At 43.2% G+C, this 20,149-nt stretch overlaps 1 protein-coding gene across 24 annotated transcripts in view; it reads left to right on the top strand.

Annotated features, from left to right (window-relative positions):
• TCF4 (transcription factor 4) overlaps positions 1 to 20,149 on the top strand; it is a 341,209-nt gene that overhangs the window by 311,786 nt on the left and 9,274 nt on the right. For 19 of the 24 annotated variants that reach the window (XM_084780519.1, XM_084780533.1, XM_084780534.1 and 16 more), the window contains 2 exons: positions 17,713 to 17,851; positions 19,959 to 20,121. In XM_084780519.1, coding sequence (XP_084636645.1) covers positions 17,713 to 17,851; positions 19,959 to 20,121 — 302 coding nt within the window. The remainder of the gene's footprint in view (positions 1 to 17,712; positions 17,852 to 19,958; positions 20,122 to 20,149) is intronic. The other 5 variants (XM_084780517.1, XM_084780539.1, XM_084780538.1 and 2 more) reach the window with 1 other exon arrangement.

The following is a 20,149-nucleotide window of genomic DNA, read 5'->3' as shown; positions in this document are numbered from 1 at the left end:
AAAACAACAACAAAAAAAAAGACACAGGCACAAAACATTACAATTATTTTTGGAGAAGAGAACTTGAACTGACCCCAATGGGGGAAAAAGTGAAAGATAATAGAACAGAACAATTTTTAAAAAGGGAACTAATTGGCCAATATTATATAGATACCTCTTGGATATGATGGCCAGAATACTATGTAGAAGGAAAAAGTTGCTGGTTTTACTGATTTAAAAAAACCAAAAGTTTCCTCTCACTCTGACAAGGAACTCTGGAACCACCCGGATCATGTCCTTGCTCCAGAGATGTGTATATCAACTACCTGTGCCCTTGGAGTCCAATCGAGGCCTTGTTACCCTCCTCACTTCCTAGATACCATGTGGCCTGTCCCTAAAGCCCTGGGCTCTTCCTGTGTGTGCAAGAGATCGGATTGGCGTATCTTTTCTCAACTCAAACACATATGAATTTTAAAACAAAACCCGAAGAACAAAGGAAATAGTTTTCAACTTTAGTCAGTCTGAAGTTACCCTTTGACCATTTGACACATTCCACAATAAAAACGTTTGAGGGAGGAAGCAAAAAGAAAGAAAGAAAAAAGAAAAGAAAAGAAATCCCTTTGTCCCCCAGCAACAACAACAAAAAAAATTCAAGGAGGGTACTGGTAATGTTTTCCACATTTGTATTTTAATACATGAAACAGGCTTTCAAACCTTGGCCAGCTGCAGGAAATAAAGTAGCCGTGGGAGGTATGTACAGGAAACAGGGCCGAATGGCTGGGAAGGCTGGCTCCCAGCTACACACCTCTTCCTTTGTTGTTCTGGAGTGGAAGTGAGGTGCAGAAACTTGAGACTCATCCCAAGGCTGGTTTTGTTTTGAGCAAATCTTCCTTCAGCTCCACCTCATGATTCCTTCTGATTAAAGAACAGACGGCTCCAAATGGTCTTGACCTCCACACTCCTCTTCTTTCCTTCCCTGCCTCCTAAACAGCAAAACAAAATGCCTTGATAACGTGGATGGTGCTGTAAGTCTTGCTTCCCCTTAGCAGCTTGAGTCTGTCATGGGGAAAACTGTGGGTCTTCCTCCGCTATCGTCTTATCTCTCAGTTAATCGCTCACATGATGTACTTAGCCTTTGAGTCACAAAATGTCTTCCTTGGTCTTTGATAATTTACTAAGTATCAATACATTGACCGGGATGCCCCCACCACCACCACCCCACCCCACCCCCACACGGCATGGGTCATACCACCAGAGTGAATGGCAGGTACGTGGGGCTTTCTAGGTAACATGGTTTGACTGTGCTTTTCCTTTCTCAGGAACTTTGAAGGAACTTCCATTGTCTGTAAGAATAGGGCCAGCTCCTTAGTTCATCAGTTAATACCTTGATTATTCACCAAACGCCTTATATTTAGCCATTCCCTTAAGCAAAGGCTTTCCAGCCAGACCAGTATGTGCACATTACCAGCATTGGCCCCATTAGGTACTTCATTTGCGTATGTCCTGAGTTCACCTGCCCTGTCCGTTGTCAAAGTTCTGACAAACTCTTCCCCTTCCAGGAAGCCGTCCCTTGCTGTTTCTGTCTATAGCCGTTATTTTCTACACACACACACACACACACACACACACACACACACACACACACACACACTCCTGCACCCCCAACTCATAACACAATGAGTCAGACCACCTCCAGGTATTTCTCTTACCCAGCTTCATGATGCTGGGCATCTTTTACAGGAGCTACTACATGACTGACTGATGTATATTCCTTGAGTGCTACCTTTCACATTTGCTCTCCCTCCCAGCAGATAGATGCTCACTCAGTGGGAATAAAACACTAGCTTGGCCCCTCTGCTTTAGGCTCTGGGCACAGCATCTCAGGTGCCATTCATAGAAGTCCAATGAGGGAGACCATAGTGGCTGTCAGGGTTGGTGATGTGAGCCTCACAAAGTTCAACCAGGTTAAAATATACAGCTATATTTAAGTCCAGAGGCTTTATTCCCAACTCTGTGTTCCGTTTCACTGCCATGCCTCCATCCCAGGAATTGTCAATACACCTTTTCAGAAGTAATCTTCAGTGCAAAAAGTTTGAGATGTTCATATCTTGATAAGCGTTGGTTGGCAGAAGAAGGTTCTGGGTATATTATAGTCTGGTTCCCCCCAGAAGCTCTCTTCTCTCCATTGGGGGTATGGGTGGGGGCTGCATTCTCAGGGTAAAACATCCTTGGCTAAGTGCCTTCTTAAGTCACCATGTACATGCTGAGTGGCCAACAACTGTGAACTCATCCTGCTTGAATCATCGAGAGTATAATCTTAAGCCATCAAGTAACATTTCTTACAACAGCCTCCTTCCCTGGCAAAACCAAAGCATAGCTCTCTGAACATAGGAGAAGAAGGAAGCATCTAGGTTTGTCTCTTACCTAGTAAGGGATTCTTACCACTTCCAGTCCCCTCTGTGCCTCATGGTTCATCTTGGTGTTCAAATCCTTCGCTCTCCTATAAAGGGTGTTAGGAGCAGTCTTCCAAAGGCGGGTCTCTGAAAGAAGCCTTTCCAATGGCTTCACATCATCTCTTAATGGAACTAATCCAACATTAACACGTTTCCCCTGTGTGTGCCCCTGGTTACCTGTAGATAGACTCAGCAATGCTGGGTTTATTATCAGTGTACAGTTCCTGCGGTTCTCAGTTCCTTTTTAAATAAACTCTGCTTGTTCATTTCAAGAGCATTTAGCTGTGGTCACTGGTGTCAGCCACTACCCTCCATTATGGGCTCCAGTCTCAAGGGGCCCCACACACTACTTGGAAAGAACCACTATCTTTAAGCATTGCTGGGCACCAGGCTACAAGGCCCTGTGAGAAACCAGGGTCTCACCAGAAGGGAGAGCTTCCTAATCAGCTGATATAGACGTGCCCTGTGTACGCTGCTGGGTATGAAACCCAGCACTTTGCCCTCATCAGGCAGCTACACTACCACTAGCTGCAACCCTGCCCCCCCCTTTTCCTTTCTTTCTTTTTAAAGTTTGAGGTACAGTTTCCCTCTTGTACTCAGGCTTGCCTTGAACTTACTCAAGATGACTTTGAACTCTCAATCTTCCTTTTCCAGCCTCCCCCTTAACTAGGCTTATAGTCTCATACCACAGGAACTAACAGTAGCAATCTCTTGAGAGCTCTGGCTGATTAAGAGATGAAGGAATCCTGTAAGACTCGTCTCCCATAGCTGTCCTCCATGGCATCCCATAGGCCCCCACATTGGACTCCTCACCCCAGGTGGGATTGTGGAATACATTTTAGGACTCACTGATGCATGTAGGTCTTAGCTCCATTTCTTTCTTTCCAGTAAGTGCCCACACCCTGAGACATGGTTTCTCTGGTAGCCTTGGCTGTCCTGGACTCACTTTGTAGACCAGGCTGCCCTAAAACTCACAGCGATCCGCCTCCCTCTGCCTCCCCACGTGCTGGGGTTATTGGCATGTACCACCATGCCTGGCTTCTAGTAAGTTTTATTTATTTTTAATTATTTAATGAGCTTGCGTCAAGGCAGCAATAATCTTTCTTTAGCTGGTATGGAGCATGTAGGAACTGAGAGGGCTTAAGACTTCATGGATAAGCAGTTCACTTCCATTGGCATGTTGAGCTTGGATTACTGAATTTTAGATTCTGAATTTTTAGCTCAAAAGTCAGCCTATTGCCATTGTTTTTCTACCAAAGACTAAGGCCTAGAAAGGGGAAGTGATTCAACCATGTTTGCTTGGCTAGTTAGTGGTTGAGCTAGGCTTAAAAACAGACAGACAGGCCAGCAGCTACACCAACTTAAAATACTACTGGAGATTGGACCCAGGGCCTTGTAAGTGCTTGCCAAATATTCTCCCACTGAGATATAGTATATAGCTGCTCCCAATAGCCTTTCTATCAGTCCTATACAGTACATTTGTCATTTTATGCTGTACTCCAAGTTTCAAAATTATGAATGGTATTAAAACCACTCTACTCCATGTGCTTAGGTAATGGATTTGAACACACTCTTCAGTTTTCTCTGAACTCTCCATAGTGAGCAGCTATTTTATCTCTACCGATCATACTGAACTACAACATAGAGTGTGCCCACTGGACACTACTGCTTTGCTGCCTGGATAGCATTTCCTGGCAGGCCATCATGGTGGGCACAGAGGCATGAGCACAGCGCCTTCAGTCTTTGTAGGTCTTGACGCCATAAGGTTCTACACGTGCTTGGGCATATGCTTTGCCTGTGCAGTCATTGCTATAGAACCCTGGGGGCCTTAAAGGTCATTTCCGCTCTAATATTCTTATAAATAATCTGCCAAAAATGTTGATCAGCTGAAGTTTTCCCCCTTTGTAAAGCCTATTTCTATCAACGGGTTGCAAACTGTACCTCTGCGCATTCCACTTCTGTCTCTCTGTACAGCACTTTTCTGGCCAGTGGAATTGCTCCCAAGTCCAACCCAATATACACACGAGGGGCTTTCAGTATTTGTAGAGAGTCTATCAAGAGTTTTCTGGCCTTTAAAGTCGGCACCTATGTCTTCAAATATTAACCTCAAATAACCCCCTCAAAAGCCCTTCTAGTTTACAGTGCACCCTCCCTAGTTTATCAAACAGGCTCCTGTTGTACTTTAAGGAACGTTTAGCATATGGAATCTGAACATGATACTCAAAGGACTTTCAGGGTAGACTAGTGAAAATGCACCTTCCCCTGCGTCCTACCCATTCTGCCTAACAAATCTTGTTTGCTAAATATTGACACCTTCACAGTCTTGCTGACGTATATTGAACCCGTAATCTGTGAACCATAGATAAGCCGCCTCCGTGCTGACTCTGCCCCAGTGTACTTAGTGTTATAGCTGTCCACAACTTCATGTAACTTCTTTGAATGTCATATTTCACCCTTCTATCTACTTCCAGTCTAAGGTGCACCTCACGTGCTCATTATATCCTCTGCCAGATGTATTGTTGGCAGATGTGATGGGTGCCTTTAAAGTCTGCATCAAAGCCGCTACTAAAAACGTTGGCCAGGGAAGGTCATAGGCCAAAAGGCCCTAAGGCTCAAGAGAACCTTCATTTTCTCCACACTGGTTCCTGCTCCTGGAGTTTTCTGTCACAGCCAATGTCTGTCCCCTAATTCTGTTCATGGAGCTTCGGTTATAATGTTCACCCTGTCGTTGTAAGAGTTTGGGCATGCACATGCCCCCTGTCAGTGATGAAATGGAGTTTGTCTAGAGGAACTTGTTCTTGACTAAACCAAACTGAGTTCAGAGCACATAGACACTGACTGTCAAACAGCCGGCTGAAGTCCCACCAAGGATCGAAACTGTCGACTCATATTTCAGCCGTTACTCTGTTACTGAGGGTTTTTATTTTTAAAATCAGGATAGTTGCCCGACTCTAGCATTTTCCTGTCTCTTCTAACCTCCTGGATTATCAAATATTCCTGAGTAGATTAGTAACCAGAACTGAAAGATGTTCCTTCTCTAGTCCCGGCATACATTTAAAAAAAAAAAAAACCTTAAGGACACAAAAAGAAAAGAAAAAGAACTTTCAGAAATTCTCGTGGCCAGGAATTATTTGTTCAGCTCATGTGACAATTGGGTTTTACATTAATTCAGCGAGAGTCAGGACTTTCTATGCAGCCACGTCAAGGGCGGTGGCTAGAACTGTGACTCTATGCACATCCATCACGGGTTCCATTGGGGACATTCTCTTCCATCTCTCATGGCCTTTTATATTCAAACTCAGGCCTCATGACATGGACACTTTCAGTCTATGTGCTTTGGTGTGTAACCACAAGCCCCTGTTTTCTGTGCCCCTGGAAGCAACAAATCCAAGGCACATATTCATCATCCTGCAGCCAAGTGCTGTGAGCAAATGAATGTTTAAAACCTTGTCCTCTACCTCATTTTCATATGTGAAAATAAAATACATATTTGAAACAAACCCTCTCTAGCTTCATCTTGCTTGTTATGCTGGCTGTTTTCTTCTTACATAATGGAGGAAAAGGCAAGCCAGTGCTTTCAGGACCTTAGTCATCCTTTTTGTTGCTATTAAATATCAAATGTAAGAACTGTTAAGCTGCCCATAATTTAGCATATTGAACAATCCTTGATTGATTTTTTTAAAAATGGTAGTAGTGCCTCCACATTCTGAGAGCAGATTCCTCTGGAGAGAAAAGCACACACTGGGTGAATTTGAAAGCCCACATCTTCATTCACTCCTTGTACCTCAGCTCACTGTAGACACAGTAGTTACAAGTGCGAGACTCTAGGATTTCATAGGAACCAATCCTGGCAAGCCTGTAGCACAGGTACACGCCTCACTTCCGGACAAGGTAGAGTTACAGAGCGATGCAAGACATGACCAGACTAGGAAAAGACTAGACTTGGGCAAGAGTCTGTGCTAATGTTTACCAGTTACTAGAGAAGGCAGAGCATACACATGGTTTCAAAAGAATTTTTTAAAATAGAAAGAAAAAGAAAAGCGCTTATATTTCTCAAAGAGCAGTAAGGCAGACGCCTGATGGCCTGGCCTTGCAGCTGGTAGCCCAGGCTGCTCCAAGCCCCTCCTCCACAGGGCAACAGCTCCAGCAGTTGGGTTTGAGCATTGCACATGAGAGTCCACAGGAAGAGTGAGTTTTCATGTATATTTTTTTTTTACATCCAAATTAAATTAACTCATGGAATTTTCCACCCCTGGGAATTAAAGTAGCAGTTCATGAAGTAATTCGGTTATGTCATTCATAGCAAAACAGAAAATACTGGTGTAGCTTGGCAGTGTTTAAAAGCCAAAATGAGGCCTTAGCCATTTTATATTTCTTCAAATTCCATGGTCGTTGTGTTAGTTTAACTTTTATTGTGGCTGTAAATTTTTCAAATCAAAAGTATCCTAGCTGCTTAGAGGACATGTGTTTAAAACAAACTAACAAAACAAAACAAAAACCGGGTTCCCAGCAAGAATAGAGTTTAGAAAAACATCAACGCCGGGGCTGAAAACTGAAAGGTGGGACGCTACATTTCCTGTCAGACCTAACTGGTTGGCGTTCACAGTTGTGCTTGGTCATAGCTTCCCACCTTCTCCATAAATGATCCAAGAACCGTAAAGCTGAGTTTAGCCCAAAGATCTGTCCGATATTAGCGAGGAGAACCGCTGTCTTACACTGGCCACACGCCTTCAAAAGCAGCTAATTGGATGTATTGTGTAAAGCCACGCAACTGAGTTTGCACATTTTCGTTTCACATGCGCCTTCTCTGCAGCTTCTGCACACGCACAGCTCTGGTGTGGAGCCGCGGGTGTGTGAAAGTTATTGGAGAGTGGTAGTCTCTGGGTAATGTTCTGTAAGCTGCCCAATTTTCCCCCTGTAGGCTAGATGGGAAACAGCTGGTTTTTGTTTTAAAAGCTGTTTTGAGAAACGTCTAAATCTTGAGATATAGAACTGAGGTCATTGTGAAAGCAGGTGCTCATGGACAAGTGAGAAAACTGCCAGGGGCCGGCTGGCTCAGGAATCTGCTGCAGGGGACTTCCTCTTAGAGGAAAACGTGTTGAAGTTTGCTCCTCAGTTTAAGACACCAACTCACCAACCAGTCTAAGTTAAGTAATCGCATTAGCAGTACTGTTGGAAACAGCATCTTTGAGCACAGCTAGCCCTTGAGTGAATAATTAGCTCAGTATGAAGGACTCCAAAACGGTCATTTCCTCTCCAGGGCTACAGCTCCAAGGGTCTGAGGTTCCACTGCTTCTCGGAGATTTTAAGTGCTTGAATTTCCTCTTTAAACACACACACACCAGTGGTGAAATACCTATTACTGTAAATAAGTCGTAGCCCAACTGCCTGAGTCTGGGGAGGGTTTGGTTTTTTTGTCTTTTGGGTTTTGGGTTTTTGTTTTGTTTTGGTTTTTGGGGGGGGTTGTTTCTGTTTTTTTGTTTTTGTTTTTGTTTTTGGCTATGTAAGGGGAAATGGGAGAAATGAAACCCACTTGGCAAAAGCCACACTGAAGTAGTTTTGAGGAAAGCAAAACAAGAAATGGGAGGAACCAAGTGCTGGAGCTAGGGCAAGGCAGGTGGCCGTTATCCTGAGGAAGAAAGGAATCAGCCTCCCCTCCTTCTCTGGGAGCAGGCAGTTATTAGCAGCTGTTATCCAGTCGGGAATTGAGATTACCATTGTAAACTTTTTTTTTTTTTTTTTAAGAACCAGTAGAAAATCTGTTTGGGAAGTTGGCTCTGTATATCAAATCTGTCTTGCCAAAAAAAACTTCCTTCCTCAGAACACATGCACTGGAGTTGAGCAATGTCACGATTCTCTGAGAAGCTCAGGATTACCAAAAAGTCTGTCCCTGTTGGCTAGGACAAGAAGGGCCAGAGAGATGGGGAGGCCTGCGCTCCACCACAGTCTTCCCAACGTCAAGCCAGCTATTGAGTCTGCTGCCCCTTCACTTTGCCATAGTGACTGAAAAGGGGGACATTCTGCTGCTCTCTCTTCATTTTCTCCACCCCTCCCCGCAACCTTTCCCGTGGTCAGACATACACAGATAGACCCTGTACACACCTGCTCTTCGCAGGTGACCCTCCGTGAAACACTGAAGAAGGTGCTTAGTGCTTTTGTGATCCTTTGGTCCCCCAAAAGGGAAATATATAAAAAGTGGATATTGGCATTTTTCCTTGATTTAATGCTACTCTTAATGTCATTTTCTTTTATTAAATCCTTTCTTTTGCTTTTGATCTTATTTATAGCAGCCACTGGTCATATGGAAGCCATTACTGTATAGCTGGGAGATGAAAGCCTTCAGTGCAGTAAAATAAGAGTGAATCATTTGAGCCAATAATACACACATCCAGTGAGATGCCATGTGTGTCCAGAATGCCCTGTGTGTTCGCTTTGTAGCAGGGTGGTTGAGCTTTAGAATGCGCTGCACGAAAATCTGCTTTTTGTCAGAGATATGTAGTCTGACAATATGAAAACACATGTTAACACACAGCCCTTAGCTGCTTGTTTCATGTACAGAGAGACAGACAGACATAGAATCAGAGACAGACAGACAGACAGACAGACGGACAGATAGACACGCATAGAGACAGAGAAAGACTGTCTAATGCCATTTATTGATGTAAAAAAATAAATTCCCCATTACAGTGGGAGATTATGTAATTAGTGTCAAAAATCAGACTATTACAGATAGGTTTAGACAACTGCCATCAAAATCTTTCTTGTCCTTCAAAACTTATCTCAGTCACCCTGGTTTTCCCAAGCAGATATGACTTCATCATCTGTTAAACCCTCTGTGACCTTATTCTCTTTTAAGACATCCATTTTATTTTGGCTTCTGTCATAATAATATTATACCACCATTACAATGTATCTATTAAGTAATAGATATGTCTATCTTTCATTATTTTTCATTTCTGTGAGTACCTAAAGGGTGGCTGACATGTAGACATCTGAAAGGCTTTTGCTGAATTAAGCGAAATGTTTATTATTGGACAGAAACATACAAAATGACTAGGCATTAGCAATGGTTATAAACGTCAGACCGATTCTCCTGCATGTGTGCCACTGGTGTTGGGAGACCAGCTCCCTCCACACACTGTAGTGATGGTGATGTCCCATCTGAAGCCAGACACTGAGCCTATGGCATTCACAACCCAAAGCAAGCATTGGCCTTATGCATAGCAAAGTTTAAAATCTGTGCCCAGTACCACCAGACAGTGTCCTTGAATGTTTTATGTGTAGTGCCTTTACTGACTTAGAGTAGGATCCTCCCCAGGCCCAGCAAGGCAATAGCAAAGTGTAAAATTATGAAGATCAGCACTGTCTTTTTTTTTTCCTGAGACAGAGTTTTTCTGTGTAGCCTTGACTATCCTAGACTTGCTTTATAGACCAGGCCAGCCTCGAACTCAGAGTGGGCCTCTTGCCTCTGCCTCCCAAGTGCTGGGATTGAAAGCATGTGCCACCATGCCCAGAAAGATCAGTCCTGAAGGGGCTAGAGACAGGCTGGTGGCTATGGAGGATCTAATGAGACAGAAGTTGTCAGAAGAAGAGATGAGGAAGGCCTTTACTTGTCTCACAGTCATGTTGGAGTGAGCCCAGCAGCAAAGGAGCCAATACATAGATAGCAGAAGAGCCAGACTGCTCAATTTTAAAGTAAGGATAACTGAGATGGTCCCCGGGTATCCAGGTAAAGGATCAACAGCAGAGGATGGAACTCGTAGATTTGGTCCATAAAACATGAACTGTGCTGAACCTTAACTGTGGGGCCAAATCCTGGGAAAAGAATATAACATTCCAAAGATGATTAACAGAGAGATTCGGAAGATACATTTCGTTCACTTGGGCACACTTCTTTATGCTTTTGTTCCTTCTGCAAATATTTACTATAGGCATTTGTTAGGCGCTGTGTCCTGCACAGCTGGGTACTGGAAACCTGGCAAGGGAAGAAAGGGAAGAAAGAAGACATGATAAGCACAAAAGAGGCAGCAGACATATACGTAGACGCCGAGATTGGGTGGGTTGTGTTTGCACTGATGGAGCAGCACCAACTCACAGGAGCAACCGGAGACTCGGCTCGTTGATTGTGTACAGCACAGAGGCACAGGTTAGCTAGTCTCAGTAGGAGGGGTTTATGGGTGAGCCGTATCAGGATATAAGCATCTGGGAGGACAGAGATTTGGTTCCTAGTTGTTGCCCACACTGATCAGTCACACTCATACTTGTACATGTTGACATCCACACTCAGACCAGAGTAAGGCTTGGCCATTAGTCTGAGATTCCCCCCTTGGTGGAAGGCGTAGCCATCCCCATGGGTCCGAGGCACAGTTCTAAGTAGATGTTGAGTGCCATAGTGTGTCTCTACTCATGGACAGTCTGTGTGTCTTCAGGATGGTTTGCAGGGAAGTCAGCTGCAAGAGCCTGCACACACAGGTGCGCCCCAGGGGGGCCACAGCTACAAGCGTACATCTAATGTTCAATTGGCTTCTAAACAAAAGAAGCTGCTTCCAGGTAACTGCAGGTCTCCACCATAATTCCCATGCTACATGGATGTGGTTCACTGCAGCTGGATCAACTTTAGTTCCTCACATCAGAGTTAGTAGCCTGGTCCCTGGACCAGAATGGACAGGGCTCCCCTAAGCTCCCCCACCATTCTTCTTGGTACACTGCATCCAGGCATCACCCCCGTTACAGGAAAATGAGGTTATGGTGTTGGAAGCAGTGGAGGGTGGAAACACAGAAAGGAGAAAGGAAACAGTTCCAACGCATGAGACTTAGAAAGAGAAAAACGAACTGAGTTCAGCGTTCACTGGTTTACATCTTTGCATCCATGTCACGGAGTCATTCATTATAGCCGTTTTGATGGATTGTCCAGGAGTTTGGCCTAGTTGGTCACATGACAGATAAGCACTACTAAAACCACAGTTGGCTAGGTTGTGTGTGAATCATCTTGAAGGGGCTGGAGAGGCAGCTCAGTGGTTAATGGTATAGACTACTCTCTCAGAGGACCTGGCTTTAGTTCCCAGCACCTGCATGGTGGTTCACAGTCAATTGTAACTTCAATTCTAGGTGACCTCGATCCTCCTTTTGGACCCTGCAAGCACTACATGCATATGGTACATACACTATACATGTATGCCAACAAGCACACATACACATAAAGTAAATCAATCTTGAAATTTTAAGTCATCTCAAAAATTATTTTATCTGGAGAATAAGTATTAAATGAATCTCTAAGAATTGTCCATAAAGGAATCACACTAAATTTCAGACAAAGTAGAAGTAAAGCTATGAGATTTCTGGGGGAAAAAAATTAGGAATTCTCATGACAGTTATGAAATCATCTCCCAGTCAGTGCAAACCCAGACACAGGAACTGGACCCACCGCTGCTTTCAGTGAGAAGGCCTTGACAGGCTTGGTCACGTGAGGTATTACAAAAAAGAAAAGTCTGGTAATTTAAAAAACCTGAGCAATTAGGCAAGTGTATCTGTGGTTGAAAGATGTACTGGATGATAGGAATTTCTCCTGCAGCAGTTGGTTTTTAGAGTTCTGCTTTGTTTTCTACAGGTCCCTGGGTCTCTGGTTCATTCCTCTCAGTATTGATCCTCAACTCGCTTTTTATGCGCTTTGAGCTCCAACTATGAACTCTTAAAATTTTCCATCTTGTTTCTACCTCTTTAAGGGATACACATTTTGCCTAAGTGGGATATTGCACATGGGAGGAAATAAGTTTGCTTTCCTCTACTGTACAGATCCAGCAAGGCAATGGAATCTGAAATTGAGTAGCCTTTAGCTGTCGTGTACAAGTGATATGTCATGGGGAGATGGCCATTGGACACCAGAAATGTCTGCCGAGTCACTAAGCCATAATGGCAGGGAAATAGTGTGTGTTTAAACAAAAAGCAAAACAAACAAAGTAAAAAGGGAATCAGGCATCTTTTTGTCCGACTTTCTTGTTCCTTTCATACTTTCTGAAAACTGGAAGCCTGCAATAGCAAACCAAGAAGTTCCACTAACATCCCTGGTTTTGTGCCATTGTTACATGGGTCTTGACATGGATGGATGGCATTTGCCAAAAGTCCCCATCCTGCTCTTTTAGAAGGATTATGGTAGAGTAGGAGGAGCTAGGGTCTGAAAGCCTGTTTGGAAGCAGTTATCTCTGGCGATAACATTAACTAGAATTGAATAACTGCCAAATGAAATTTAATACATTTTCCCATCCATGAAATAGGCCTCTTAAATACAACAGAATAATTACTTTCACAATGCTCCCTGGAAACAAAGAGAGCAAGAGCATTGAATATCTTTTTTGTTTGCGGTGTTTGTTGTTAGCTTGGGGATAAGGACAAGGGTATTTACAGAGATGCTCTTCAGCGTCCCTGAGTAAAATCAGCCTGGCCAACAGCCACCTAATTTGAAACTGCTTGTCTTTTAAATCTGTTTATGTTGGAAGACTCGCAGCAAATATTAAATTCTGTAATTTAGTTAGACAGCTTGGCCTTGGCCTGAGTTGGTCAACTCCGATTTTCTTTTTCCTGTAAAAAAGAAAAATAAAATGTTCTCGGGACATGTGCATATATATGTATTTATATGCATGTACTATTCATATAGACATATGTATGTATGTATGTATGTATGTATTATGCATATATATTTATATAGACAGTGTCTAACAAAAGCTCCAGGAAGCAAACCCCATGTGTCCCTTAGCTCCTAGGTGTATATTTCTAAGACCAGTAAAATTGCTCAATATGATAAGCTCTCTGAGTTGGCTTAGATCTTCTCTAGTCCTGCAGCTAGCTGCTGGGTAAGTCTCTCAGCCATTCTTACCCTTAGGATTCTTCTCTGAAATGAGTTTACCCTGATTTCTGTGTCCCTCTAATGCTAACGCTGTGACCCTTTAATACAGTTCCTCATGCTGTGGTGACCTCCAACCCTAAAATTGTTTTTGTTGCTACTTCATAACTTTAATTTGCTACATTGTAATGTAAATATCTGGTATATAGGATATCTGATATGCAGCTCTGTGAAAGGGTTGTTTGACCGCCAAAGGGGTCATGACCCACAGGTTGAATACAACTGCATTAACCCCTTGAAATCTATGCTCTTTGCACTTAACATGTCTAATGTTTTTCAGAAAGTGTTATTATTTAAATTACATGGTATCTGTATATTTCAAAAAGTTAATATAGGTCTAAATGTATTTGATTATTCCCAAAGATAGCCTAAGGCAGGAGAGTTTCAATTCTGGCTGTGCCAGAATTAGTGTATACTCTGACCTATGATCCAGAGTGACTTAGATGTTATTTTGCATGAACTCTCCATGATTTATCAGGACTACAGACAGAGCAGACTGAGCCAGCTTTGTTATTCATTCCATGTCCCTCGAACCACAGAGTGGTCTATTCATACTCTGGTCTTTTAAACAGTCTTGACTCTCAGAACTTGGAAATGCTCACAGCACGTACAGAGCCAGGAAGAATGTTCCCAAAGATGCTATGGAAGAGAAAGTGCTGGGGATAGAAGGTCCAGAGCCAGAGGAAAGCAATGGTTCTCCAGAGGCAGAAGTGGGCCAGGTGGCCAGCCCATATGAGACAAGAAATGGCCTTAGGTTGCCAGGGCCTCTCTGGGCCCCAAACCCAACTTACATAATTCTTTATGATTGATTTTATTTTATTTGAATTCAAATAAGTTTCTTTTCCATTTTGTCAGAACTCCATACTAAAGTGACCTGTACATAAGTTTGACCAAGTCAGTAGTAATTAAATTAATTTATTGTAAATTTCAATTTTAGTGTAAGTGCCCAAACTACATTACAATGACTACTGGGAGAAGAATCCATTCAATAGTAGTAAAATTTTAAAAATATACAAAATATATCATACTAATAATCCATTGGTTAAAATTTTTTCCTAGCTATATATACTTATCCTGTGAAGAGTGAGTAAATCTCTGATGTGTGTGTGTGTGGGGGGGAGCAGGGGCGGGGTCCTCTGTTTTGATAGCTATAGTTGGGATGGGTTTGCAGCAGTCTCCACCATCAACCTGCCTTGTTTTCATATGACTAGAGAGGAAAAGCAAACAGGGTTGAGACATACTGTCTGCGCCCACGAAGACAAGCAGTCAAAGTTAACTGTTCCAGATGGAATATCAGTCCACAGCTACAGGCTCCCTCTCATTACCACGCGGAGCTAGAACATTCAAGGTTATTCATGGGACCCAAAATACATGGAACGGTAAAACATCAAAGACAACCTTGACCCAAACTTTCCATATGGGAAATGACTTATATTTGAAAGTATCTATAAAAGACAAAAGTAAAATGGCAACTATCCCTAAGATTTAAAAAAAGAAATGGGCCTGAGGCCTCTTTGTTCTCAAGTATGACCTCTGATATGTTCCCACCATTGTATCGTAAAAGGAGTTAAACTCAAATGGATCTGAAGAAAATAGAGGTGGTAAATACAAAGTAGTCATCCACTTCATCAGCCATCAGGTTTATATAATAATATAGTAAGCAAGCATTTTCAGCTGAAGTACTTAGTCCTGTGTACAAATAGTGCACTATGCACCAACTATTTTCCACATGATGTTAGAATTGTGATAACCTGGGCTTTATTCTCTGTGACCTGCAGTGTCATCTCTTACCATTTTGCACTTGAGTAACTTAGTGGCAGCTACTCCCATCTCACGGAGAGCGGCGAAGCTAGGTCTCTACCTTCCTCTTTTCACTGTGACCCTGACTTTCACAGTCAGCTCAAATGGAGAATATAGCAAGGCTCTAAGTTCTTTTTCCGTATCGTGAGAACTAGAAGGGAAAATATTCAATTAGTATCTGTTTTAAATTAAAACCGCAAGAAACACCTTACATTCTCCCTCAGCTGCCTACAGAGACGGCTCATGCACGTTTGTAGAGTGGCTGTCCTCTTCACTAAGGTCAAATCCGTAGTCACTTTGGAGGAACCCAACGTAGCATCATCACCTATGGAAAGGCAAGATGCTTAGTGTAATGGGGTTTCCAATCTAAAAACGACAACTGAAAACTTGCCTGGAAAGTGACTGCTATTCTTGTTCCAGAGGACCAGGAAAATACATAAAGTGGTGGGAAGACATGCTTGAAGGAATAGGTGACTGTGGCCATCCCACAGGAGAAGACCTGAGTTCAGAGAAAGGCTGGCCGTGTGTGCCTGGTTAGTACGTAGGGAGGGCGTGGCCTCTGTCGAGCTGTAGTGCCAACACTGAGATTAGTGGATGTGATCTTCTGCTGTGCCCATCTGTGTTCAAAACAGAAGAGGCTGCTTTAGAAGGTGAACGCAGGGTCTCAGTACATCTGAAGGAGCCTCTTGGAAACTTAGTAACGACTATTCAGAAAGTTCACGTTGAGCCCAGGCAGAAGTGCACACACAGAACCAGACTGTCCCTGGGTCTCAGCCGAAATCCTCATTTAAAGTTCCTAATATTCAGGGCTTTTGAGTCCTTGTACTCCCAGCTGTGCTTTGAATCTAAATAATTACAATAATTTATGTGATTGTCCTTCCCTGCCCTGAATTGTTTTCTTTTCTATTGCTCTGGTGTGTGAGTGTGTGTGTGTGTGTGTGTGTGTGTGTGTGTGTGTGTGTGTGTGTGTGTGTGTGTGTTCGCGCATGCACAGGTGTGCATGTGTGACGTGTGGCTACTTTGGCATGGTCCGTGCATGTGGAAAGGTGATATGAAGCCTTTGGCTGCTCTGAGTAGTGATGCGATAGTTTTGCTTTGCATCTTTGGAAATAATTACTTAACAACACATGTTAGTGGCAAAAGAATCGAGAGGTTTTGCTTCGTGTGTTTCTATTTTTTATTGGAAAAGTGAATTTTAGATAGCAATGGTAGAAGTTCATGGATAAAAGCTTTTTAGAGTTAGATGCACTGTCTGGCATAAATACTCACTTGACAGAGGGTTGACTGACCACCTGTAATATAGAGGCAAGTGTGAGGGCTTCCCATGCCCTTGGGTTTACCCGAAGCCCTGTGCTACAGCATCACGAAAGGCACTCCCTGTGGCACGGGCTCATCATGTCTGAACCCCAGAGTAGGCAGTGCTACTTCATAAACCCTACTGCTATTCTCTTCAGTCCAAGTAACCACACTGAACTCGGTAATTTTATTCTCATAATCAGAGTGTTCGCACTATGGTGTCTTTTTATTATTATTAATTTATTCATATTACATCTCAATGGTTATCCCATCCCTTGTATCCTCCCATTCCTCCCTCCCTCCCATTTTCCCCTTACTCCCCTCCCCTATGACTGTGACTGAGGGGGACTTCCTCCCCCTTTATATGCTCATAGGGTATCAAGTCTCTTCTTGGTAGCCTGCTAAGGTGTCTTTCTTAAGATCTGAGTAGTGGGTATGGAAGGAAGCTGGAAAACTGTCCAAACATTTTCACATAGCTATGATGGCATTACTGGTGTGTTTAATAAAACCTTTATTGGTACATTTTCCGGTATGGTGGCATTGGCAGAAATGGTCCCCCTTTGGATTTGAAACTCAGCAGCTGGTGAAATACAGTGAACATTAATTTGGAATGGGCTGCCAGTTTTGGAAAGCCAGGTGACATTTTATTATATTTGTACCGAGCAGGGGCTATGTCCCATACTGCTGTAGCTTCCGCTGTCAGAGACTTAGCTGGCATTATGAAGGGGGAGAAAAAAAAAAAAAAAAAAAAAAAGAATGGCAGGCCAGAGAATCTTATCCCCTGAAATGAAAGTCGAATGCCAAATTGAAATTCCTGTAGGATTTCCGATAGCAATGGGGGAATTGAGAAGCCCACAATTAAGCATATGGGCATTAAGATAATTGTCGGATCTGTTGGCGGACATGATAGAAGACAGATGGGTACGAATCAGTGCGCTCCACTGCAGCACCCTGGGAGACAATTTGACGTTTTACCTGCCTGAGCTACTCTGCCATATTTGTCACTGGATGTAAGGCATGGCATCTTACTGAGTGTTAAGTGTTGGGTTTTTTTTTTTTTTCTTGGTTTTGGTTTTGGGTTTTTTTTTTTTTTTTTTTTTTTTTTAACAGAACTGTAGGTGTATGTGCAGTCCTTCAGCGCCCTCTAGTGAAATGCATTGGGAGGATTTTGTTTTTTTTCTTCTTTCCACAGGCCGCCCTTACTGCATCACGTCCCAGATACCCCCAGAAAATAGCTATTGTCCCTCCAGTCCGTACTCAGCACTCCAATTCCTTTCGTTGCTTCAGGTTGGGGCCCACCGTGAAGATGGCGTGGCTCTGAGAGGCAGCAGCCATTCTCTCCTGCCAAACCAGGTTCCGGTCCCACAGCTTCCTGTCCAGTCTGCAACTTCCCCTGACTTGAACCCACCCCAAGACCCTTACAGAGGTAAGTCTCCTCACAAGGCATTCTGACCTCGGGTAAACAATAGACTTCGCCTTGATGTCAAGCGTCCTTGGCAGCATGTTGGAGGAGGCCCTGGCAGAGAACCAAGAGCCAAATTTGGAACAAAAGTGGTAAATAATGGGAAAGTAGCTAGAGCTTGGCCAGCTAACTGTGTTTCTTCAGTCACTGTTTTCCTCAGACGTCCTCTGATATCCTAGTACCATTTCCATAGGGAGCGAGACAACAGACTGATGAGAGGAAATTTTATTTTAGCTATTTCCACATTGTACTCACTCAGTCCCCTTAATATGGTTAGATGTGGCCTGAAAATGATGTTTCCAAATGGGTAGGAAGGAAGTCAGTTTTGTTGTTTAAGATGGAAGGAAATGTAGGTACATTTAGAAAGAAAAAAAGGTGGGGGGGGGGAACTGAAGTGGATGGGTTTTGCTCTGGAGTGATCAAGCCCTATATCAGTGTGTCCTGCCCACCCCTGTCCCTCCATTACAAGGACTTTTCATGTCCCCCAGGAAGTTGTGCTACATAGACTAACCTGGGTCCAGCCTCCTGTACTGACAAAGGTCACTTTGGCATCCTTTCATTCCCTCCATGTTTAAAATAAACAAGATAACACTAACTTAGAAATTCCTATGACCAGGCTATCCAAATATTGAGTACTATTAATAGATACAGGTATATAGTTCTTTTTTTTTTCCCCAAGCAATACTGATCCCATGGCTTTTCTCTTACTTTTTTGTTATGTGGATTTCAAACTGTAGCCTAAGAGTAATTAAGGATGCAGATTCTGCTAGCGTTGCCGTAGGACTGTGCATCGCTCAGGGCTCTCAGATGGGGAGCGCTCCTGACCCATGAGACAAATCCTGAGCCACAAGCTTTTAGAATACACAGATTATAAGCAGAAGAATCTCGGTGACAGGCATACATCAACTCGAGAAATAGATTACATTAAGGGCATGTTTTAAGTGTAGTGTGAAGGCCAGAGAGTGGTTAAGAGTGCTTGAGGAGCAGGGAGCGGTGGCACTCTCCTGTAATCCCAGCACCCAGGGAGGCAGAGGCAGGTGGATCTCTGTGAGTTCAAAGCCTGCTTGATCTATAAAGCAAGTCCAGGACAGCCAAGCCTACACAGAGAAGCCCCATCTCAAAAAAAAATTAAAAAAAAATTTAAAAAAGGGCTTGAAGAGCAACCATGAAGACCAGAGTTTAGGCATCAGCACCCACACAACAAGCTGAGCATCCTATACACACCTGAAACCCTAACTCCCAGGGGAGAGGACACAGAAGGATCACTGGAACTTGCTGACTTCCACATAACCAAGAAAATAGGAGCTCCAGCTTTTAGGGAGAGATTCTGCCTCAAAGGAATAGCCAGGAGACTGGTAGAGGGGGTTACCAGATGCCCTCTTCTGGCCTTCTCTGGAGAACAGGTGTATACACAGGCATAGACATGTGAGTGTATACTCACAGAGACACATGCAAGCAAATAACTAACCTGTCAAATATTGCATGAACGTGAGCAGTGGAAAAAGATGAGACTCCAGATTCGTGTGAGCAGTGTGGCCCCTTCCATAGGTACCATTTTTTAAACACTGATTACTCCTCAAGCAGAAGAGAAGCTTAATTTCAGAATATCATTAGGGTATCTATTGAAACCTTGACTGCACATATTTAGCGTACTCCCTGGGAATTATATTTTAAGGACATTTTTCTATTAAATCATTGCATATGGAAGAAACTCAATATAATAGCTGATATTTACTCAGGTTCTTAATCAGAACATTGAGGTGTATGATTTTCATGATTATGATTTTCATTGCAATTAAGTTGATGTTTTGTAGACAGTGAAATTACCATCTACTCCAAAAGATTGCAAAATAGAATTTAACCTCAGAGCCGATGCAAGGGGAACTTGCTTCCACAGGTGCATTTCTGAAACTTCTCCAGACTGCGGGGGAAGGTGACGGAAGGTTCCCAGTTCAGCAGGACGGGTTGTCTGTCTGGAAGCTTTGCGTTTCTGGGTTGTGTATACTTCTGTATGGAATTGCGGACATCACCTGATCTCTCTGTTTCTCTTTTAATTTCTTTGTTTCTATAGGAATGCCACCAGGTCTCCAGGGCCAGAGTGTGTCTTCTGGCAGCTCTGAGATCAAATCCGATGATGAGGGTGATGAGAACCTGCAAGACGCAAAATCTTCTGAGGACAAGAAACTAGATGACGACAAGAAGGATATCAAATCAATTACTAGGTCAAGATCTAGGTAACAGTATATAATACTGTCGCTTCAT

The sequence above is a fragment of the Acomys minous genome (assembly GCF_964271855.1).
Source record: "Acomys minous genome assembly, chromosome: 4".
Taxonomy (NCBI): domain Eukaryota; kingdom Metazoa; phylum Chordata; class Mammalia; order Rodentia; family Muridae; genus Acomys; species Acomys minous.
The sequence above is the reverse complement of the archived record's forward strand: the minus strand, read 5'-3'. Positions and strand labels throughout refer to the sequence as shown.